The 22,975-nt window shown below is 41.1% G+C and overlaps 1 protein-coding gene across 5 annotated transcripts in view; it reads right to left on the bottom strand.

Moving 5' to 3' along the window:
* Positions 1-22,975, bottom strand: part of LOC309961053 (protein FAM13A) — a 132,766-nt gene that overhangs the window by 88,012 nt on the left and 21,779 nt on the right. The window contains exon 1 of one of the 5 annotated variants that reach the window (XM_082838089.1): positions 9,309-10,531. The exons of the other annotated variants lie outside the window; for them this stretch is intronic. Within the exon in view, the coding sequence (XP_082694215.1) occupies positions 9,309-9,337 (29 nt within the window). The 5' untranslated portion in view covers positions 9,338-10,531. Of the gene's footprint in view, positions 1-9,308; positions 10,532-22,975 lie in introns of those variants that run through there. 5 annotated transcript variants of the gene reach the window in all.

Genomic DNA, 22,975 nt, shown 5'->3' with positions numbered 1-22,975 from the left:
AAAATGTTCTTTTCCTGTTTATACCACAGGATGGTGTCAAGGAGACTCAGGGACCCCTGTTTTTTTTTTTCGATTCCTCCTTACTTTGTGACCACAGCATTCTTTATCACCTGTATTTTGGTCTCTTCAAGTCAAAGAACTATTATACTTGGAGGGAACCAGGGACCATCTCATTCTAATTCAGTCCCTCTACCCAGCTAGCTCTACCCGTGGATGCCCTTCTGATGACCACCTTTCAATCTCTAGGGAGTTGGAGGGGGTGGTGAGGGTGTGCGCTTGTCAGGGAAGGGGAGTAAAGTTTGAAGCAGGGAGGGGTGGGATTGCTTCACCTTCTACCTCTTGTGTATCTTTCCCTACAGTGAGAAGGTCAACAGGAAACTATTACTACCTGTGGACTGGCTGACACGGCCAAGAGCCTCACATTCCACTTTACAGGGGATCCTGGCTGGAGATGTGTTTAGAAGTCACAGGACAGAATCCTCATGCCTGTTACAATATTTAAGTTGTATTAACAGGCCAACTGCTCTCCTTAAAAAAAAAAAAAAAAGTTTATCCCTTACCCCCCCACGTGGTCAGTCACCAGACTGTGTTGATTTCATCTCAGAAAGAGGCAAGTCTTCTGAATCTGATCTTTCCTTTCCATTTCCACTGCCGTAGTCTTTCAGAGGGGCAGTACTCTTTTTCCCTGCCATCCAGAGCAGTTTACCCTTAATACCCCCACCAGATTTATCCCCCTAACCTAAAAGCCTCCCTGCTTCCCCTCTGTCTTTGGGGGTGAAATCCAGATGTCTGAACCTGGCGCACAAGAGTCCTCCCAATCTCGGGGCAGTGAGCCTCTGTCGACCTCTCACTGCACTTCATAACTCTGTCTGGACATGCTGTTCCCTCTATCTTAAATGCTCTCACCACCTCTCTCTGCCTGGTCAATACTTCCTCTCTCAGCTCAAATGTCATCTAATCTGGGATGCCATCTCCATCGCCCTGGAGAGGGGAGTGGCTCCTCCCTCCAGGCTCCCGGACACTGTTCACAGCCATGAGCCAGCGCTTAGCAAGAGACGCTGAAGCTCCTGAGTTCCGATGCTTGCCTCACCTCCTGGATTTGTCTTTCTGTTTGTCCCACCAGCACCTAGCAAGGTACATTCCGGGTGCTCAGTCAGTGGCTGTGGAATAGTCGGCACCATCAAGACCATGCTGAGTGCTGACACTACCGTGTGATTGCGTATTTTTAAAACATATAATTTGTAAAATTAATTTTGCCAGCTGGAAGCATTCTCAGAGAGTTGTACGTTGATTAGTTTAAGTTATCTTCTTCCCTGCGATTCCAAACTTAATGGAAGTGCAACTGTGCCATGGGTTTTCTCCCACCCTTATTGAGAAAAGAAAATTAATTTTCTCCCACTGCACAGAGGGGCAGCTCCGCCATTGTGCCAGTAATCTAAACCCTGTGCTTTCCGTAGGGTACAGTGTGCCCAGAAAAGGATTTGTTCAGGCAAGGCAATGTTTGCATATGGCCTTGCCACACACTCTATCTGTTTGTTCTGGCTTGAGAGCAGGAAAAGAAAATTTTTTTTTACTTCATTGCAAACCCAAAGGTTTGGGTGGAGCTTAAAGAAATTTTTGGTTTAGTCACAAAACTATTTTCAATGCAGCTGGAAGCTCTGATTTGTTTTTGAGATTCTTGTTCAGCAAACTGATGTGTATCATTATTATAGACATAGCAATACCGCCTCAGGGAGGCAGTCGTTTAGAATGTAAGAACACAGTAACTTTCTTTTTGAGGGGGTTGATATGAGTGGATAAGAGAATATTTTTGGAACATTAGCAAGTCAGTTAAAATGCTTTCTAATCTTCAGATACTGAAACAAAAGCAAAAGAACAGGGGGATACGTGCAGAAGGGAAGAAGGAAACAGGAAATTTGTTTTTTACTAAATTCTTTCAATTATTCCCTTTATTATAACATTCTTAATGGCAGGTATATAATTTCCCCAGTCGTTAACTCTGAATGCGGATTTCTTGAGGCAGACAGAACTGTGCCGAAAGCAATGAGAATTCGCCTGTCACCTTCCAGCCAGTGAACCCTCCCCCTGCCACAGGAGGGCTCTGCACAGAACGAGGAGTCAAGGACGTGTATCTACACTGCCATGATTTTACACTGGTTTGCAGGAGGACGAGTGACCGGCGAGTGTACAAAGGTTGATGTCCACCCAGGCTTGAGCTCTGTGAGCTTCCCAAACCACGGGCCAGTGCTCATTCAGCCTTTTTTGAGTGTCTACTACTTATCAGAGCCTATGAGAGGGGCTGGAGATACACAGGCTATTAAGATATGGGCTCAACCTTCCCAGAATTTATAGGCCAGCTGAGAAACAGAAACTTGACATTTGACCATTTTCATAAGAAAAGGGATCCAGAGCTACCGCGTACTGAGAGCTCTCCCTAATAAGCCAGGCTTTGGGCTGAGAACTTCATGTACATCATCTCACTCAATCCTCAGTGACATCTTTGGAGGAAGGTATTACTCACCAGCTTTTTCAAAGAAGAAAAGTAAGTTTTAGAAAGGTTAAGCAACTGGTGGAAGGTCACGGAGCCAGGTGGGGCTGAGATTCACATCCTGAATCTCGGGTCTGTGGAAGCCAGAGCTCCAGACCTTGAAGTCAGAAGCTCGGTGCAGACCCGCAAGTTAGGGGAGCCTAGGGGACGTAAGTGACACTGGGAGTGAATTGTGCGGGTCACACTGGAAAAAGATAATGGACCGGAGAAAAGTCCTCCAACAAAGGCAGAGGATGTGTGAAGGCGTGAGGAAGCACTGCAGGGGTGTGCCAGGCGGCGGCACTAGAGGAACTGAGAAAGACACAGAGACAGACACACACGCACACACACATGCACGCACGCACGCACGCACACAGAGGCAGGCACTTGAGTTTTCACCAAGTCAAGGAGTTGAAAATGAAGGAGAGTCCCTTACAAAAACACAGCAGAGTTTATCAATGGTCTCCTCTGGCTGGCTTTTGGTTCCTAATTTTAGTTTCAGGGGCCATTTTAACCTAGACAGCGAAGTTACGTTTCTTCCCATTGTAATTTTGCTGACAGCAAAACTACTGAGGTATTATCTTAAGCTTTTCCTGAACCCTACTTAACTTTTTCTAGTGTTTTGGTTCCATTCAATGTGATCTGAGAAAAGCAGTTCAGTTCTTCATTTTTATTTCTATGAAGTTCAAGTGTTCTGATTTTTATTCTTATATTTGATGAGAAGATGCCATGTTTTCCTGACCCCAAACCTTAAAAGGTTTTCACAGAATGTATCCTGTGTCCCTTCCCTCTCCCCTCACCCAGTATTTTTATTTCTTTTACCGGGGTCACTTACTTTAAAAAATCAACTTCTAGGGCTTCCTACTATTTCTTTTTACTACCCGCGTCCCCACTATTTCCCATCAATATATCTTTTTTATGCAAGAAATAAAATCAGTTTCCACATCTGGCTTCTTGATGATCTGTTATAATGTAGTATCTAGAAAAGGCGAGTCTATAGAGACAGAAAGTAGATTCGTGGTTGCCTAGAGCTGGGATAGGGGGCTTGAGGATGGCTTTGGTCAGTCTGGGCTGCTATAACAACATACCACAGGTTGGGTGGCTTCAACAACAGAAACATTTACTTCTTACAGTTCCAAAGATTGGAAGTCTGAGATCAGGGTGCCAGCGTGGCAGGTTCTGGCGAGAGCTCTCCCTGGCTTGCAGATTTCCACCTTCTTGCTGTACCTCCATGGATGGGGGTGGGTGGGGAGATTGTGCTCCGGTCCTTTCGTCTCCTTGTAAGGGCACCAATCCTATCTTGGGAGCTCCACCTCTACGGCCTCATCCAAATCCACTTACCTCCCAAAGGTCCCACCTCCAAATACCATCACACTGGGGATTAAAGCTTCAGCACATGAATTTTGAGGGGCACAAACATTCAGCCCACAGTAGGGATTGAGAGCTAAAGAGCACAGGGTTTCTTTTTGGGTGACAAAAATATTCTAAAACTGACTGTCAGTCATGGTTGCATAACCTTGTGACTATACTAATAACCACTGAATTGTATACTTTAAGTAGGTGAGGTGCACGGTATGTAAATTATATCAATAAAGCTATTACTGAAAAAGTTATTTCTGGTTCTTGTTAAGGGAAGAATAAATCGTGCTTTTAAAAGGTTTCATATAGTACAAACTATTTTTTGGCAGTTCATTCTATCATCACATAAATATATAAGTATTACAGGAAAAACAGGGTAAAAAGTTTTGAGAGTTTCAAGGAATTTGATTCTATGGTATTTGCAGCGGCACTTCCCACAAATCATGCTTTAGGTCGTTTTCTACTATTCACCCAATACAATGCAACGGTAGAGCATCACCTTACGTGTAAAGCACTCTTGCTTCAAGGAACTGAAAGATAATGCAAGTGTAAGAGTAACAAAATCAGAAGGAAAGCAATATGCTACTACTCGTTACCTGTGAAGAGCTATCACTTACAAAGAACTATACTATTCTTTAACCACAGAATTTCTCCTCTAAGTAAGAGTAGTAGGTATTATCATCCCCTTTTATAGGTGAGGAAAACGACCTGCCCAAATTCACGTGGCTAATTCGCTGTCAGCGTCTGGATATGTTTCTTGACGGCAAGTTTATTATCTTTCCATCGCTTTCCCCACTGTTTAGTGCTGACTCTCTAACGCCTCTCCTTCTTTCAGTGGCTTAGACAGGGTGATCTCTGTAAAATTTAAGAATATCCTTAAGTAAGGTACGAAGGTATCCTTAACTGAGGTATGAACCTTAGTTCATACTATCTTCTTTATCTGGAGTAATTAGCAAATATTTCAACTCCAGAGGTACTGCAACCATCACATGAGAGAAGAGCCCACAGAGGTCTGTCTTGTTCTCAATGATTCTTGTTACTACCAAATACAGACCACACTGGTGACGAGTCTAAGTTCAGATATTCAACCCCAGAAGGGTTAACCCAGACTTGAGGCGAGGCAGCTTTTCCCTCCCTTTTAGACTGTGTTTGTGGAGGCGGGGGAGGGCAGGGAGTGCCATCAAAGTGCCAACAAGTTCGGAATAACGCGGGTTTAAGAGATAAATGAACTGAAGGCGTCACCACCACAAGCAGTAGAGGGCTCTCTAACATCACCCAGAAGACTCACAAGCAGGACCATCGTTGCCTGGGTTGTTCCCTGGTCAAATCCCACATCATCCCCATGTTCCCAGTGTTTACTTGTTTGCTAAAGGACATTCTAAAAACCAGTGCTGAGAAAGACCAGATGAATTCTGCTGATGAGAAGATTCCGTGAAATTTTCCCATGCTGGATCACTAATACATGTTAACTAATCCTGTTGCCATAAACCTTCTGAAAGAGCCATTGCAGTTTAGAAGTATGGTGTGTTTCATCATCATAAAATGAATATTCAATAATGTATGTTGAATATCATAATTTTCTAGGGAGAGTAATGAAAAAGAGAGTTACACTGACATTGTTCATCTCAGTTTCCCACTTTGATAAATAAACCAAGGGAAAAAAGGGATGCTAAACATGTGAAAACAGATGGCAATGCATTAAAACCAAAGGAATCTAGATTAATCACTAGTGCTCTTAACGTCATCCTCCATCATTAGTCTTTGTGGATAGAAGATGAGTTAGTGACTATTTGAAAGTTATTCTAGCAAATCAAAATCCTGCTGTGAAGTTGAGAGTTTTGTCATGGACATAAGAGTGAGTGAAGACTTTCTTTCTTAGCCTACTGAAGTCTTTCTACACATAAAATGGAGATCCTTACCTACAGATCCATAACCTCTAAGGAAAAAAAAGCCAATGGAATATGAATCATGCAAAGAGTCTGAGGTCTAAGTAAAGCCTAGAGTCTGATAAAACATACTATCTCTTTAGTGACACAGGGTAAATTTAATACCTGAGAAAAAAACGTTTATTTCAATTCTTAACATAGTTTCTCTACTTATTTATGATATTATTTTAATTCTTTGGAAGAACTTTTCCAGTTGGCAAGAATATCCATATAATGCTATACAGTACAAATATTTTAGTATTTCTAAAAATATTTGGGATAACTGAACCATCTCAAAAGACATATAGGATCTATCGTTAATTTAAGCCATTTGAAGTGAACTTTAAGAACTGAGTCCTTCACTCTATAGAGGGTCACATTTTCAATATTCAGCCTCTGCGGTTTTTCTACAGATCATGAGTTTCTGCACAGTTACTCCCACCCGGGAAAGTCTGCAAATTATATTAAGTTGTAAACAGATAGCAAAATACATTAAAGCGAACCCAGGTCCTTATTTCATTCTCAGCCTTCGACCTCATCTGTTAGTCTCATCTTAGTTACAGATAAGCAGTAGCAGATTTATCTTCTACATACTTTCACAACATGCTAAGAAAGGCTAAAAAGTCACTCATGGGAATTATAAGCTAAGTAGACACTGAGATGCAAACGTGCCATCTAATAAGATCATATGCTTATATGAAGCTACGGAGGGTAATATTATCCACGCAGGCGCATCTCTATTATTATGCTAATTACACCCTCCATTACTGGATTCACCACAGTAATGTAATTGTAACTGTCTGGTAACGTGTCTGCGTCCTCACTAGCATGTGACCTCTCTGAAGCAGAGTTGTGTCTTAATTTACTGGCAGTACAGGGCAGTGTTCGGTCATAAAGAAAATATTAAAAAACACTAAGTATGTTTTGTTCTAATAGGTAACACCGACCGTCTAGTAAATGAAAGCACCAATTATGACAGAGACACCTCACTCACGTAAGGTCCTGCTATTAAATAGGTTATTTGGGGATGCTGAATAGTAGAGTGTTAGCATCTTACATCCTAACACCTGCTGTCAATGGCTTTATACAAGCTATACTCATTAACCGGAGTTTAGATCAGTGTTTCTCTGCGTGGACCATTTGTACCAGATTTGCTTTCAGGAAGCTTGTTAAAATGTTGATACTTTCCCTGTCACACCCAGATTCAGATTCAGTAAGTCTAGGGGAGGAAGGCAGCAGGAAGAAGCTGATTTTTAAAAATAAGGTCCCTAGGTAATTCTCATGCACCTAAGGAATGAGAGGCACTGGCCTCTCTACTCAATACAAACATGAGTGAGCATGAGTTTCTCTAACTGGTATTTAAAGCTATTCTTTCCCTCACCCTCTTTTAATTCAGCTTCTAGCCCCTCGGCGCTCTTCAAGAGAATGGAGCAAAGCGTTCATCCCATCAGCCGGCATGTGCACCACGAGGCTCTGCAACTTTCCTGTTCCGGGCGGGACAACAGTGCGGGCGGTTAGCAACAGTCATCTTTACTAGAGGGTCCTTAGCCAAAAATGTTGAATTGGGCTCGGAAGCAGCAATCATACATAGGAACAGGAAAGTACTCTGCATAAGCACTTAAATTCACAAGAGATCCGTAACGAAGTGAACACCACAAACCTACCGGTTCCTTGCCTTCAAGAGGTACATAATCACAGGCAAGCACAGGCTGGAAGTTAAGGACTGCAGGGTGACCCATCAAATGAAGCTCTCAGAAACAGGGAGACAGTGAATGCACTGACCAGCAGTCTTGAATGCAAATTCAAATGACTCCTCTTACGTAGGTTTATTAGTAAGGACTAACAGAGCAAAATAATTTTGGAGGAAATGACGCTGATTCTATTATAGCTTTCATCAACTTAACTCTCTAAACAATATTTTAGCTGAATAAAGATCTGTTTGCTTCTTAACAGTGATTACATCACAGAGCAGCTTATTACAGAGTTCAGTAATAGCCAATATGCTTATCTAGAAAGGACTTGCTTAAGACACTTAAGAACTGACATGATTATAAGATAAAACAAGGTCCCAACTTTAAAGTTGGAAACCAAATGAAGACTCCGAAAAGTGTACATTAGTTTTTAGTCTCTCGCAAGTTTCAAGCATGTGGACATTTCCACTGAATTAATATAGACAAATTTCAGATCTATCCATAAATCACTCTGTGCTCCCTTGGGTTGGGTTATCAATTTTAGAAAAGGAATTCTAGGGACACCCCCATCAAGTTCCCATTACAGTGCACTTGTCCTTACAGTGAAAGGAAAACAACTACACCGTTTTATCTCCCAGGGTACATCTGCAGGAACCATTTTCCAAACGAACACTCAATTTCTGTACACCTTATTTTCATGTTAAAACATGAACATCCAGTAAAATATTGGTGGCATGGTTTTTCAAAATAAAATTCATTTTCTTGTCTAGGTTTTTTTCAATCTTATAGATAAACCACACTCACCGTTTGACTTTTAAAATCACTTCCACTAACAGTTTTCTTAAAGGAAGCATTTACAGGGAATCAAATGTCACTGCATGTAGAGCAGGTGCAGCTGAAACAGGATAATAGGATTGGCAAAAGTAATTCTAAAAATCCTAAAACACGATCCTAGGAAACTCAGACTTCCTTCAAGCCTCAGTTTTCCTGCTGTGAAACTGGAGGGCTGGACTCCATCACCACGGAGGTGACTCCCAGCTTCAACATTCCGGGACACCTTACTCACATATTAGTTCACCAGCAGTGTTCTTTTTAACAAGCCCTTTGTTTAAATTTACCTTTTTCTGCATTGGTATAATAACTCTTCCACCTCGCCCTCCACAATCCATATTACAATCATTAATGAACAGAAAAACGCCTTGCGCTTAATCATTCTTACAGAGCAGTTTTTTTTGTTTAAAGATGTCATCTGTGTAACAAACCTATCTAGAATTATTCATGGGGAAATAATAACCTTAACGTTTATGTCCGTGTATTATAAAGTACTGATTGATAGAAAATCCTTGCCTAGATCTGAACTCCAGCAGACAGGGCTCCTAAGATGCATTTTTAAAAGGTCTTTAGCCTGTCGACATCCTTCAAAATGAGCTTAGAGCTCACCGCAGCTTCCCAACATTGCTAACAAGCTGACTCAGGTTTATTTTAAACCTGCTCGATATATTCTTCACTTTCGGTTTTTCTTCAGCTGTCAAAGCTGTTTTCTTATATTTATTTTCATTCGAGGAAGGCAATAACTGAACAGACTGATCAAGTGAAGAAGATGACATGCTGGGCGTAAGTGTCAGCAAAAGAAGCGATCAAATAGCTACATTTCTCTGGTCTTGGGGCAGCACATTGCGTCCAAGGAACTCTACACAGTTTGCAGCACACTACTGACAGATGCCAAGGATTGGCAAAGTTACACGGTTTTGGAACATTCAGAAAATACAGAAGAGAAGAACGAAACCAAATAGGAAAGCATACTACCTTTGCAGGGGCATGATTTCACAAGCCATCCTTGTCTGGAAATTTGCAAGGGACCCTCACAACTGTCTCTTCCGCGCCCAGCTGGGCGTCTGTATAAGGGGGGCCAGGCTGCAGTGGCTGAGCTGGGCTGGGGGCGTGAGGCTGCAGCTCACCGCTGGAGAAGCAACTTGCCCTGCAGTCAGCCAGCGTTCTGCTGTTCCCAGCCTCCAAACTTCTCCGAGCGGAGCTACAGTGCTATTCGATCGCTGCCTCTCCACATTTCCACCGCAGTCCACTCTGACCTTTGTTCCAGGGAAGCAGCTGAAGCAGCCAGCCAATCAGAGGACCAGCTGCTGCAGGGCTTAAAGGCGCTGCTGCTTTTGCTGCTGCTGCAGCTCCTCGCGGGCTTGCCTACTTCTGGTAACTCGAAACTCTCCTCTGAGCCCTTCCACAGACGGGCTTGTCCGTCTGGGGAAAGCAACCAATAACAGCAGCAAGAGCAAAGGGTCCCTTCACTTCTCAACGTCACAGAGACTGCCAGCAAGGAAATCCATTTGTCAAGGAAAGACACTGCCTCCGAAACGAAAGGTTTCTGTGACAGAAGGCATGAGCTATGCTCAGTCTCCTTTCTTCCTTAAAAAAAAAAAAAAAAATCAAACCACTAGCATTGGAAGGCGTGACACTTTTCTAGAAGGCACACAGGCATTCTTCTAGACTCCCGCCCTACCCGTATTTATTTCCTGCTGATGTCTGTTTACATTGCGGTGGTTACTAGTCACTGGTGACATCTCCCAAGGCACATAGCTCTCGTTTCTGGGGAGAACACACGTCCTAAGACTGCCCACTGTCTCAAGGGATCAAAACGGCTATTCCCACGGAAGTATTTCAACTGATTATTTCTGTTTATCCTTATAAAATTGAACGTGTTTATTTAAAGAGTCATTTTCCTCTAAGAACATCACCAGCATTTTTTTTTGGTAGGTTGGTTATTTATTTATCTTCCTTTTTTTTTTTTTTACAGGTAACACCAATCAATTTCTCATAAGGTCTGCTAAATGCCTGTTACTTATCCAGCTCTCCCTTAGTTTCCTCTTCAGTGTGGAATACTAAAGTGTTACTTTAGGAACATAATTGTTCATTCAGAGGTTTCAAACATTGCAACAACAATAGTAAAAATATATTTTAATAGGATTTCTTTCATATCATAGGATTTGCCGAGAGTTACAACAAAGCCCAGAGCACAGCTTTTAGCAGAAGAAAGGGCAGAAAGCTAGAGTCCATGCCGTTCAGAAACAGAGGGGGCTGGTACCACCAGAAAAGTATCCTTCTCCCCTGTATTTTTTCCCAGATTTCTTACAGATCACTCATAATTCTGAACTTAGAACACAAAAAGTCCTTTTGTAAGCGTCTGCTCTCCTTTGCTATACATGCTAATAAAAATATTTCATTGTCTGACTAAATCCTCTATCATACTTATGAAAATGGATTAGTCATCCTGAAACTTATATTCAGACATTATGATAGAATATCAGCAACTAAAATCAGCCTTTTAAAAAAATGGAAGTTAAGTCCAGAACTTACTTTAATTGAAGTTGTCAGTATATTCTTTTGTTTTGATTCCAGATTTAGAAATACTACTTGGATTCTCCAGCAACAGTAACTTAATTCTATATATTTGCTTAAGTTTTTTATCTTTCAAAAATGCAACTTTACATCTTGCTTAACACTTCAATTAACTTCTTGAGTTAGGAAATCACTATTATATATCATAATATTTATTTTACTGATGAGTAAACTTGGTACTAGAAAATTAAGTAATTTCTTCAAATTCACATGGAAAGTCAGTGGCAGAACAGAAATTGGATTCAGAATTTCTCAGGTCTGCTTCAGAACTCTGCTATATAGCATAGTGCTTACTCTATTCTACATGAGTTTTTAAAATATTTCACAAGTATTTTTAGAAATCGTTAAAATTCAAATGACAGAAATAATATTTTGCCTTTTCTAATTTTATGAACACAACAATACGACATGGCTAAAATAGACATATGAGTTCAACAATAAGGGACCCAGCATTTCAGACGTACGTTAAACCAAACTATAATTTACATTCAATACATACTAGAGGTAAAATACTGATGAACAGGGGCATTCAAATTTAAAATCTGATTCCACATATATTTCCTGATAATTTAAGTCTTGCTATCAACATCCCTCTAACATGCCATATTAGTAGTTAGATGTCAGTGGTCATTTTTGAAAATCGCCTAACACTAGAACTCAGTAATTAGCTGCCTTTTCAAGTCTCTATTATTTATTTGTAACAATTCCTCCTTTTTCTGGTTTTTGGTCGATTTGGGGGGCATGACTTGATGATCATTTTTGAATTTGTACCTGGACCGCAGCTCCTCCTTTCAACTACACCCTCTGCCAGAGTCCTCGATCACTGGAATAGCTTTATTACTCTACGTCCCACATCCTCACGTCAGTTCTTCACTGTCAGGCAGCAGAGCACCACTCCCTGAATCCTGCTGGTTCCAGCTCCTCAGACTCTGATCCCCTGCCTGCATTTCCTCTGCACGAGCCCCCGGATGTGCATCCCTCATAACCGCCCTGCCCCTGCCTCCCCCATTCCCCCTCCTCAGCTACTCAGCTCCGACCGTCCCTGTCTGCAGAGGGACAACCTGTACCCAGACCAACTAATGTGCAACTTTAAAAAAGGTGCATTCCTGGCTTCCCTCAGCATTCAGTTATTTCTCAAAACAGGTTCACTAACATCCTCTGCTTCGTCACCCTGTATGCATCCTGCCAGCTGCATGCCCTACTGCCAGGCTGCTAAGACACTGCGAAAGGAAGTCACAGAACCCCGGCGACTGGGTAGATTAAAAGTTCCTGTCATTTAATCTTGGCCTGAACCTCAGTACTCTGGGGGCAAACTTTGTAGTCGTCTTTGACTGATTTTTGACCACTTTCCCACAGAAACGACTGCTGACCTTCTCCAGTGGCACAAATCTCAATCTCTCTCGGTCACTAATTACCCTGCCTCCTAAATTTACTAAGAAAGTCCAGATCATCAGATATGAGTGAGTGCCTTTGATCGTCTTTGCATTAGGGGTTGAAGTACGACCACCGCCCCCGGCCCCCTCCAAACACACACACACCTTGCCTCCTCCTTTTTGACTTCTTCCTAGGCTAGGGGAACATGTCCCCACTCATAGGACTCAAATTTCTTATCCATGTATTGGATCTCATCATTTTATCTTTCCTCAGGAAGAAGCCTCATCTCTCCTCCACCTTAAATCTGTCCCCCTTCCAACAGGCACCGGAATAAGTGCCCCCCAGCCTTGAAAGCAGTCCTACCCTCTGGTGACGCAGCGCCATTTCCCTCCCCTTCCCCCTGGCAGGCTCCCCAAAGCCCACATCTGCTGCTCCCACTGCCTCAGAAATTACTCCTCCGCCCCATGCCAATGGACTTCAGACTCCACCACGTTTCTGAAACTGCTTTTAAGGCCACCAATGCTCTCTTGGTCACTAAATCTAAACGCTTTGTCTTAGACGCCGTTTTACTCTCAACTTTGCAGAAACACCCACCTTCAGTTTTCCGAAAGTCTTTCGCTCTCTGTGATCTTTCCTGGGAATTCTCCAAGTGTCCCCAGTCACTCCATCCTCCTTTCATTTCATCTGTCTTTCCTCCTGTCTTACGCCCTTCCTGCCTCACCTTCCAGCCCCACATCTTTCAATACAGGCATTCTATTAGGGCTTAATAAACTGCGCTCTGGAATTACGCTCCTAGGGATTGGTTTCTGACTCTGCCACAGACAGGCAGCGTAAACTTGGGTGAGCTGTTTAAAAGCTCTGAAACGGCTCTGAGGAATAAATGAAATCATGCATGTAAAACACATAGGATAGTTCCTGGCAAGTAAGTGCTCAATAATTATGAGTATTATCGCCCTAATCAACACTCTCAAAGCCTCATATTATCTGATTCTTAAAATTCTCCTCCTCTCCTGGTCCCTCTTGTTAATGATGTTATTGTTCTCTTTATGAATCAGATTCAAAGCATGAGTCATCTTTACTCTTCCCTTTCCTCTCCTTAACCAAATCTGTTGATTGTCCTGTCACGTCTCTTTAATCAGTAGGCCTTGGTCATCTGCAGTATCATGATAACCTTCAAAACGATCTTTCTGCCTCTATTCGCTCTACCCCCAGTGAATACATTTCACCGTGAGAGTGAATTTTCTGCTGTGGTTGTGATCTGGTCACTCACTCCTCTTCCTCAAAAGCTTCAGTAGCTCTCAGCTACCTCTGAAACGAACCCCAGTGTCCGTCTCTAGTTCAGCCGCTTATACCTCCTAAGGAAGCCACCCCAGATGTACCTGGACACTTTTTTCAAATCTGCTCTGAACTTTTCTGCCCCAAACATTTACCTTTTGTCTGGAGTATTTTCTCATCCCATTTTCTCCTGGCAAAATTCTATGCATACTCAGGCTTAGGCCAGATGGAACAAATCTCTTGGCCCTTTCAACTCAGATGGCCCCTTGCAGTTCTTATGATATTTATCTTTTCTTCCCAGCGCATTATTTTATTATGATTTGAATCTAAATATTATCTCCCTATTAGAATATAAGTTCTCCAGGACAAGAATTGTATTTTTCCTGCAGCCATTACACAGAACAGACCCTCAATAAGTGCTGATTGAATGAACTGATACATCGATCACTCTGTACCGGAGACTGAAGCACAGTTCCTTTAATTAGATTTTAACTTATCAAGCAACATTTCTACCCACTTTTTAATATTTCCCATTGCAGGCCTACACTAAAGATAAAGTAGACACCTCTTGGAGTTTCAAATGAAGGATAATGATAACCAACAACTGACTAGAGAAATAAACTATTGGGGTTATACGTTGATGTGCAACCACAGAGACGCAAAAAGTTAAGATTCTATCCAAAACTTTCAAAATCTTTTAAGCATTTTACATTATCCAATTTCTCCTAGTTTATTTCCTTTTCTACACTTCAGCTGGCTTGCAGACTTCTAATTTGCTTACATAACTTCTTCAGCAGATTCCAAGTGTTTGGCAATATGAATTTACACTTGTGCTATCAAGAGCAACAACTGCTCCAAAAATGATGTGGCTTCATTTGTTTTAATTTCAACATCAACTTGAAGCAACCACAGAACCAAGAACATTTCTTGGCCACACTAACTTGTTTTCATATATCGTTTTAACATCAGATCGATTTGTTTGCTAAGAAAAAGTATGCTGCAATAATTTCTTTCTTACAAGTTTGGTAAGAAGGTGCTTCTCAGGCAAGGTTTCTTCCTCATATGTTTTATCAATCTCTATAAATTGCACTAAGAAACAAAACCTTCCACAAGATGCTCGCATAGTATTCATAAATGGTAATGAATAAATCGGACAGGATTTTCATAACCACAGAGCCAGGATTTTCAGGGACATATAATTTAGATACCCTGGTACTGCTGCAAAGGATCCTGGCTAAACTTGCTCTGGCAATCTGGGTTAGAACATTAGTGAATTTCAGGGCTCATCAGGGGACATCATCATCACTGACAGCAGCAAATGTCAAAAATAAAAGAGTCGGGGTGGGGGGCCTTCCCTGGTGGCGCAGTGGTTGAGAGTCCGCCTGCCGTTGCAGGGGACGTGGGTCCGTGCCCCGGTCCGGGAGGATCCCACATGCCGCGCCTGTGCTCCACAACGGGAGAGGCTGCAGCGGTGAGAGGCCCACGTACCGCAAAAAAAAAAAGAAAAAAGAAAAAAGAAAAAGAGTCGGGGGCAGAAGGAACTGAAAGGGTGGTATATGTAAGGCAACCAGCACTTATTGAGAAGTTATGCTGTGTTCATTTTCATAGATGTGGAAATGAAAAATTAACTTGAGCACGCAGCTAATAAGTGGATGACATGAAGCCAGTATCTGAATGCCACAGCATTTCCACCATACGAAAGCTTTTAAAGATGATAAAGTATTATACTCACCCATCAATAACACACATTATCAACTGGCTATAGGAAACAAAGAATCCTTTCTTTTGGTCTGAGTTTTACATTTTGATGAGTGCATATATATTAAATAAGGTCTATACAGTCTAATAATGGCTGTCTGAACCAAAGACCTACAGTGGACCAGAACAAACCTCTTTTGCTACTCTGAGCCAACAGTCAGAGTGTGTGTGCGTGTTGTGTGGAGTGTGTGTGCTGTGTAACGGTAGAAGCCAGCTGTAGTTGCAGCGGGGGAAGAAGTGGTTGCCATGGGGTGTTGAAGGAAAGAGGAAGAAATAGAAAAGATGGAAAATCAAGTTTTCAATTGTATTCTTAATTGTATTCCTCTAAGAACATATGGAACTGACAGGTAGGCCGTCAGTTGTTTTTACGTAAAAAAAACACAAACCTACAGTATTTCTTAACTCAAAGAATTATTATAAAACCTCATTAAAGATTTATTTTAGAAAGCAAAACTGTGACATTTAAAACAGGTTCATGCTAATAGGAATACGGAATTTCTAGTTAGGTAAACGATTTTTCTTCAGTCACAGCAGAAATGCAGATGTTTGCTTTACTTAAGGCCCAAATAAAAATAACTAATAAAATCAACATAATTAACATCTTTCCTCACTTATTTATTAGACTTATTTAGTGTATGTTAGAAGACTACTGGAAAAAATCCCATGGGGATAGAAATTATATAACTGTTTTTCCAAAGACACCTCTTTAATTCTAATGACGGATCTTGCTTTTAAAACGGTGTATGCGGTTATTTCATTAAAACGTATCTGACTGGCCTTGGTGGAGCCTACAATGGCACACAGGGTTCACTTACTCAGGTTCTAAAACCCTGCAGAGCCGCCGTTGGGGGCAGAGGAGAAGGTGGCAAACAGTGAGGCAAGGCTGAAAGTCCTCCAGAGCTGGAGAGGCACTACTCAGGGTTCCCCTTTCCACCCCACTGACTCCTTGATTTCACTAACTGATTCCAGTGTTCCCAATATGAGTCAAAACCTTCGCCAGAAAGACTGAGTAATGATTTCAAATCAAAAGACAAGTAATTACAGTACATACTCACGGGGGATATGGCCAATATTTTATAAAAATTGTAAATGGAGTGTGATCATTAAAACTGTATAAAAATTAATAAAAAAGACAATTAGCTGTAATTTATGGCACATAAATACAGTTATATAGAAATTCATCCAGAAGCTCTATTTTTTTCCTTAAAAAAGTGAATTTCTTCTAACAACAGAGGGACTGCAAGTTCTTCATAAAAAATGGTTAAAAATAAATTCTTTGAAACAACTTACATAATTGTTCTCCAACTTTCTGGGACAGTGAAAAATCCACATTTTTGCCAGATGGAATCTCAGTTAGTGATCACTGCCAATAAATAAATGCTTGAGCACATTTTCCTGGAATGGGACTCCCTGGGCATGACTTTCTCCAAATCTCCCTCAGGAGCCCAGATAATAGTGTTTCTGTTCTCACAAAATAAGTCATGTCCCACACAACAGCTGCTACCACACCTGAGATCAGCTGCCTTCGACTGTCCCAGTGACCTTTCACCCTGTTAAATGGTATTTCCTGGCAGGGGAGAAGCAGGCTTCAGCGGGGCTTCCTTAGAGAAATGTCAAAACGGGTTAGTGTGAGATGGTAACCGACTGGTAATCACAGCTGACTCTGTATCCCGCAAACATAAAATAAACTCTTCAAATTTCTGAGATGCGAAATACTTAGCATGAGCACAAAATCTCTCAATGGCAATACACTGCCTGATAAAATTAATTTACTTTCAAGTGGCATGCTTTGCTTTCAAGCAACTCGATAAATGAACAAGTGGAAATATATTAAGAAGGAAAGTGAAAGGAAAGTGATTATTTGTATCACCCAAAATAGGTCACATTAAAAAAATCACACAAATAAAACAAACAAATTAATATAACAAAACAGAAACAGACTCACAGACATAGAGAACAAATTAGTGGTTACCTGTGGGGAGAGGGAAGGCGGAAGGGCACGATAGGGGTAGGGGATTAAGAGGTACAAACTGCTATGTATAAAATAAGCTATAAGGATATATTATTATACAGCACAGGGAATATAGTCACTATTTTACAATAACTTTAAATGGAGTATAATCTATAAAAATTTTGAACTGCTATGTTGTACACCTGAACTATATAACACTGTAAATCAACTATAGCTCAATAAAAAAAATTAAATTAAAAAAATCAGAGTAATGGTGCCTTACAGTGTCAACATCTCTAGAGCATTTTAAATGATTTGATTTAAAAAACCATTTTAGGGCTTCCCTGGTGGCGCAGTGGTTGACAGTCCGCCTGCCGATGCAGGGGACACGGGTTCGTGCCCCGGTCCGGGAAGATCCCACGTGCCGCGGAGCGGCTGGGCCCGTGAGCCATGGCCGCTGAGCCTGCGCGTCCGGAGCCTGTGCTCCGCAACGGGAGAGGCCGCAACAGTGAGAGGCTTGCGTACCACAAAGAAAAAAATAAAAAAAAATAAAAAACCATTTTAAATTCAATGTTTCAGAGAATTGGACCCTCTGCATTAAATAACTGCGTATGTGTTACATCTTCTTTCTCTAGTGCAATTCATGTGTAGATATTAGAATTCATAAATGAATCCGAAAACTTTTTCCTCATTGAATTTTAGTGAGGAGATATACAAATTGGACAAAGAAATTTCAAATAAATTAGGAAATAAACTAGACTTATAAATAAATACGTAAAGCTAATAAAAGCAATGGTCCCCTCCAAATAGGCAACGCAGTTCATTCATTATTTAAATAGGTGAAAAAATACATTGAAAAGTGAGTTATAATTTCATAATAAGTTTCCAAAATGCTGCTTCAGGAAGACAACACTGAAATGTAAGTCAATCCAATTCGAAGAGTCTGGAAACAACCTAGTGAAATATTTTTGGACAAATATGAGTAACGCTAGAAATAACGTCAGCCTAGACTTCAGATCACTCTATGTAAAACAGATAGATGGTACTGAGTTTGGCCAAACCAAGTGATAGCTGAATGGATACTCTGTTACTAAGAGAAGCTTAAATGAGATAATATTGCCTCTCTTACCCTCAGTGAGCTCACTACCACCACCTATTCTTTTCCATTTCCTTCCCCCTTCCCCCTAGTTAAAATTTTGATTACTCAACCTCTAGATGATAGCTTTCATATTAGGTTTGGTCTTTGGTCTTTCTCACCACAAATCCAAACTGTACAGAAGTGACCTTCCCAAAACGCCGCTTTAATAATATCAGAAAGCTCTGATTGCTATTCATAGCTTAACAAAGTAAAACTCAAACTCTACACAGGGAAGACAATTAGCTGTAATTTATGGCACATAAATGGCACATAAATCTACACAGACAGGGTCCTGCTACTCCTCCACATCCACACACACTATCACTCTCTCCTTCACACGAACTGGAGGTCCAGGCAGGCTGAGCTGTGCTTGCCCACTGTCAGGCTCTGCTGTCCACTTTTTTCCTGTTCAGGCATTTCTCCTAGCCTGGAATCCCCCTCCTGAACCCATACCCAGTCGTCCAAACAAAACTCAGGCTTTCTGGGCTTCCCTGGTGGCGCAGTGGTTAAGAATCCGCCTGCCAATGCAGGCAACATGGGTTCGAGCCCTGGTCCGGGAAGATCCCACATGCCGCGGAGCAGCTAAGCCCGTGCGCCACAACTACTGAGCCTGCGCTCTAGAGCCCACGAGCCACAACCTGAGCCCACGTGCCACAACTACTGAAGCCCACGTGCCTAGGGCCCGTGCTCTGCAACAAGAGAAGCCACCGTGATGAGAAGCCCACGCACCACAACGAAGAGTAGCCCCTGCTCACCGCAACTAGAGAAAGCCCGCGCACAGCAACTAAGACCCAATGCAGCCAAAAATGAATAAGTTAAATAAATAAATTAAAACAAACCAAAAAACTCAGCCTTTCTGGGCTACTCATACGCTGCCCTTTCCGATTCCCCTACTCAGGGGATTTTATGCTCTTGAATGAGTGAAACCATAACTGTCAAGTCCAAAAGCAGTTCAGTTGTCACTCTATATGATTTCTCTAAAATCTGAAAGTTACTATGTCTTCCTTGAGACATATGTCATCCTTTAACTGAAAGACAGAAAAAAACATTTTTCTTCCTGCAAACTATGCAATCTATGCTCACACAGAAAATTTAGAAAACACAGAGAAAAAGAATGTAAAAGTCAAGCACAATCTCATCACTTACATAACCGGTATTTAATACGATTCTATGTGCTTCCATTCTTCTCTATTTGTATCTAATATGTATAATTATGTATAAAGATGGGACAAGGTGAAGGTGCTTAATGCCACTGAACCATAAACTTAAAAATGGCTGCAATGGTAAATTTTATGTTATGTATATCTTACCACAACAAAAAATACAGGACCATGCAGTATAACATACTGTTACAACATACTGTTTTATAACATTAATTTTCATTTGATAATCAGTAGTATATTTCTGTGACATTTCTAATCCTCAAAAATACTTTTATGCTTACCTTATTATTTTTTATAAAATAATTATACTTATTATTAAGATTAAACTTAATCTTTTGGTTCAAGTAGTGACTGTGAACCATTTAATCATGGTTCAAGTTTAATCATTTGGTTCAAGTAGTGACTGTGAGATTTCTCCATTGTAAAAGAACCTTTCCTCTTTGTAATGAAAAATTATCTGTGAGATGATGATTTGAGACTGTGGAAATTTAGATTGCAGATGTTTGAGCATAGAATTTGAAGGCAGAGCCAATAGGACTTGCTTATGGACTGGCTGAGAAAAGTGGAGGAATCACAGATTTTTGGCCTGAGTAACTGGGTGAATGGTACAAATTACTGAGATGGGGGAAAACCTGAGTAGAAATGGGATTGTCTTTTTTTAGGCAGAAGTGTAAACTAGGAGTTTTGTTTCATATAGATGGAGTGTGATATGCTCATTAAATATCCAAGTATACTTGTCAGGTAGCCAATAGGCAGGGCTGGCCTCATAGGTATATGAAATTTGCAGTTTCACAGGGCCCACACTCAGAAAGCCCCAAGTTTGGTTTAACGCTCTGCTGTTGTCATCTTGAAATTCTCAGTAATTTTTAACAGAGGGCTCCACATTTTCACGTTGCATTGGGGGGCACCCCAAAGCTAAGTAACTTGTCCTACCAACTGGATATAATAATTTCTAATATAACAGAGAGGCTGGAGCTGGAGGTATAATTTTGGAGGTCGTAGGAATAAAGATGGTGTTCAAAACCGTGGACCTGGATGAAAGCACGCAAGATGAGCACGGCTTGAGATGAGGTCACAGGACTGAGCCTCCTGGTGCTCTACCTTTGAGAGGTCTTGGAAAAGAAGACAGATTTTGCAAACAGGACTAATAAAGGGTGTCCAATAAGACAAGAGGAAAACCAGGAGAGTGTAGTATTACAGAAGCCAAGGGAAGAAAGTGCCTCAAAACAGAGTCATTAGTTGGGTCAAATCCTGCTGAGAGATAAGAGTAAGATGAGAACAGGAGACTGACCTTTAGATTTGGCAAGATGGGGACTGCTGGTGCCCTTGACAAGAACAATTTCAGTGGTGTGTGGGGTGAAGAAAGAATGCGAAGAAAGCGTATAACGACAGCAAGTACATATAATCCTTTCCCAGAGCTCTAAAAGAGAAGAGGGATATTGTTTCTAGGCAGGATTCAAAAATATTGAGAGCTATTATAAAATGTTTCTATGCTGATGGGAAGAATCTGGAAGGGCAAAATTGATGTCATAGGGGAAGGAAGGGATTATTTTCACTTAGTCCTGGAGTGAGTGAGAGAGAATGGGGTTCAGAGTACTAGCACAAGGGTTGACCCCAGAGAGGTACAAATTTGGTTCATCCATTGAGACAGGAGAGAAGGCCGAGTGTAAGGGTAACAGGTACAGATACACTGGTAGATTTGGGAGGTAGGAGGCTAACAGGCATTCCTGATCACTGTGTGAAATAGGATAAAATCTCTGGATTGTGCTGTAAGATTTTATAAATCTAAGCCATGCTTATTTCTCTACTAAACTGAAGTTCCTGTTTTTAGAAAACAAAGGTGGTGAGAGAAGAAAAGAGCCAGTAGGTTTAGCTTTGTTTTTCTAACATCAGACTCAGATGTTTGACAAGGAAACCAAAAAGACAGTTTAATGGGAAAGGAATAATCTTTTCAGCAAATGGTGCTGGAACAAATGAATATCCACATGCAAACGAATGAAGATGGACCTGTACCTCACACCATATATAAAAATGAATTCAAAATGGATGAAATACCTAAACACAAGGGCAAAACTATAAAACGGTTACAAGAAAACACAGACGTAAATCTTCATGGCCCTGGACTAGGCAATGGTCTCTTGGATAGGACATCAAAATCATAAACAAAAGAAAAAAACAGATTAACTGGACTTCATAAAAATAAGCAACTTCTGTGCTTCAAATGACACTATCAAAAAAGTGAAAAGACAACCCACAGAATGAGAAAATATTTGAAAATCATACATCTGATAAGGGTCAGTATCAAGAACATATAAAGAACTCTTCCAACTCAACAGTAAAATGACAAACAATCCAACTCTTGAAAATGGACAAAGGATTTGAATGGACATTTCTCCAAAGAAGATATACAAATGACTAACAAACACATGAAAAGATGCTCACGATCATTACTCATTAGGGAAATACAAAGCAACCACAATGAGATACCATTCTTCTACACCCAGCAGGGTGATTTTAATAAAAAAGACAGTAACAGGTGTTGGTAAGGTGGTGGAGAAACTGGAAACATCACACATTGCTGGTGGAATGCAAAATGAAGCAGCTACTTTGAGAAACAGCTTATCAGTTCTTCAAAAAGTCAAACATAGAGTTACCTTATGATCCAGAAATTCCACCCTTAGACGTTTACCCAAGAGAACTGAAAACAGGTCCATAGAGAGACCTGCACGCAAACATCGATACTAGCATTATTCGTAATAGGCCAAATGTCCATCAACTGATGAATAAAAAAATGTGGTGTATATATACAATGGAACATTATTCAGTCATGAAAAGGAATGAAATACTGATACATGATATGATGTGGATGAACCTCCAAATTGGATACTAGGTGAAAGAAGGTAGATCCAAAAGGACACATGTTCTGTGATTCCAATTACATGAAATGGCAAGAGTTAGTGGAAGCTTCCTAGAGGAGATGAAAATTGACCATGGAAACAGTGGAACAAGGACACTCCGGATAAAGGGCACACGTTAGCAAAGATACAGACATGTGAAACCACTGGGATATTTGAACAATGTCGTTGCAATGTAGCCTGGGTATACAATAAAGAATTGTGGAAAAGTAAGTCAAGAATGTAGGATAAGCCAGATTTTTAAAGGCCTTGAATGACTTGAAATTCATTCAATGAGAACTTCTCTTTGGTTTCACAGCACATCGATTACGTCACTTTAAAACCTTCTTCAGGAGGAGCTTCAAGATGGCGGAAGAGTAAGACGAGGAGATCACCTTCCTCCCCACAGATACATCAGAAATACATCTACACGTGGAACAACTCCTACAGAACACCTACTGAACGCCGGCAGAAGACCTCAGACCTCCCAAAAGGCAAGAAACCCCCCACAT

Source organism: Leucopleurus acutus, assembly GCF_964270905.1.
Source record: "Leucopleurus acutus genome assembly, chromosome: 4".
Classification (NCBI taxonomy): Eukaryota; Metazoa; Chordata; class Mammalia; order Artiodactyla; family Delphinidae; genus Leucopleurus; species Leucopleurus acutus.
This window is presented reverse-complemented; position numbering and strand designations above follow the sequence as displayed.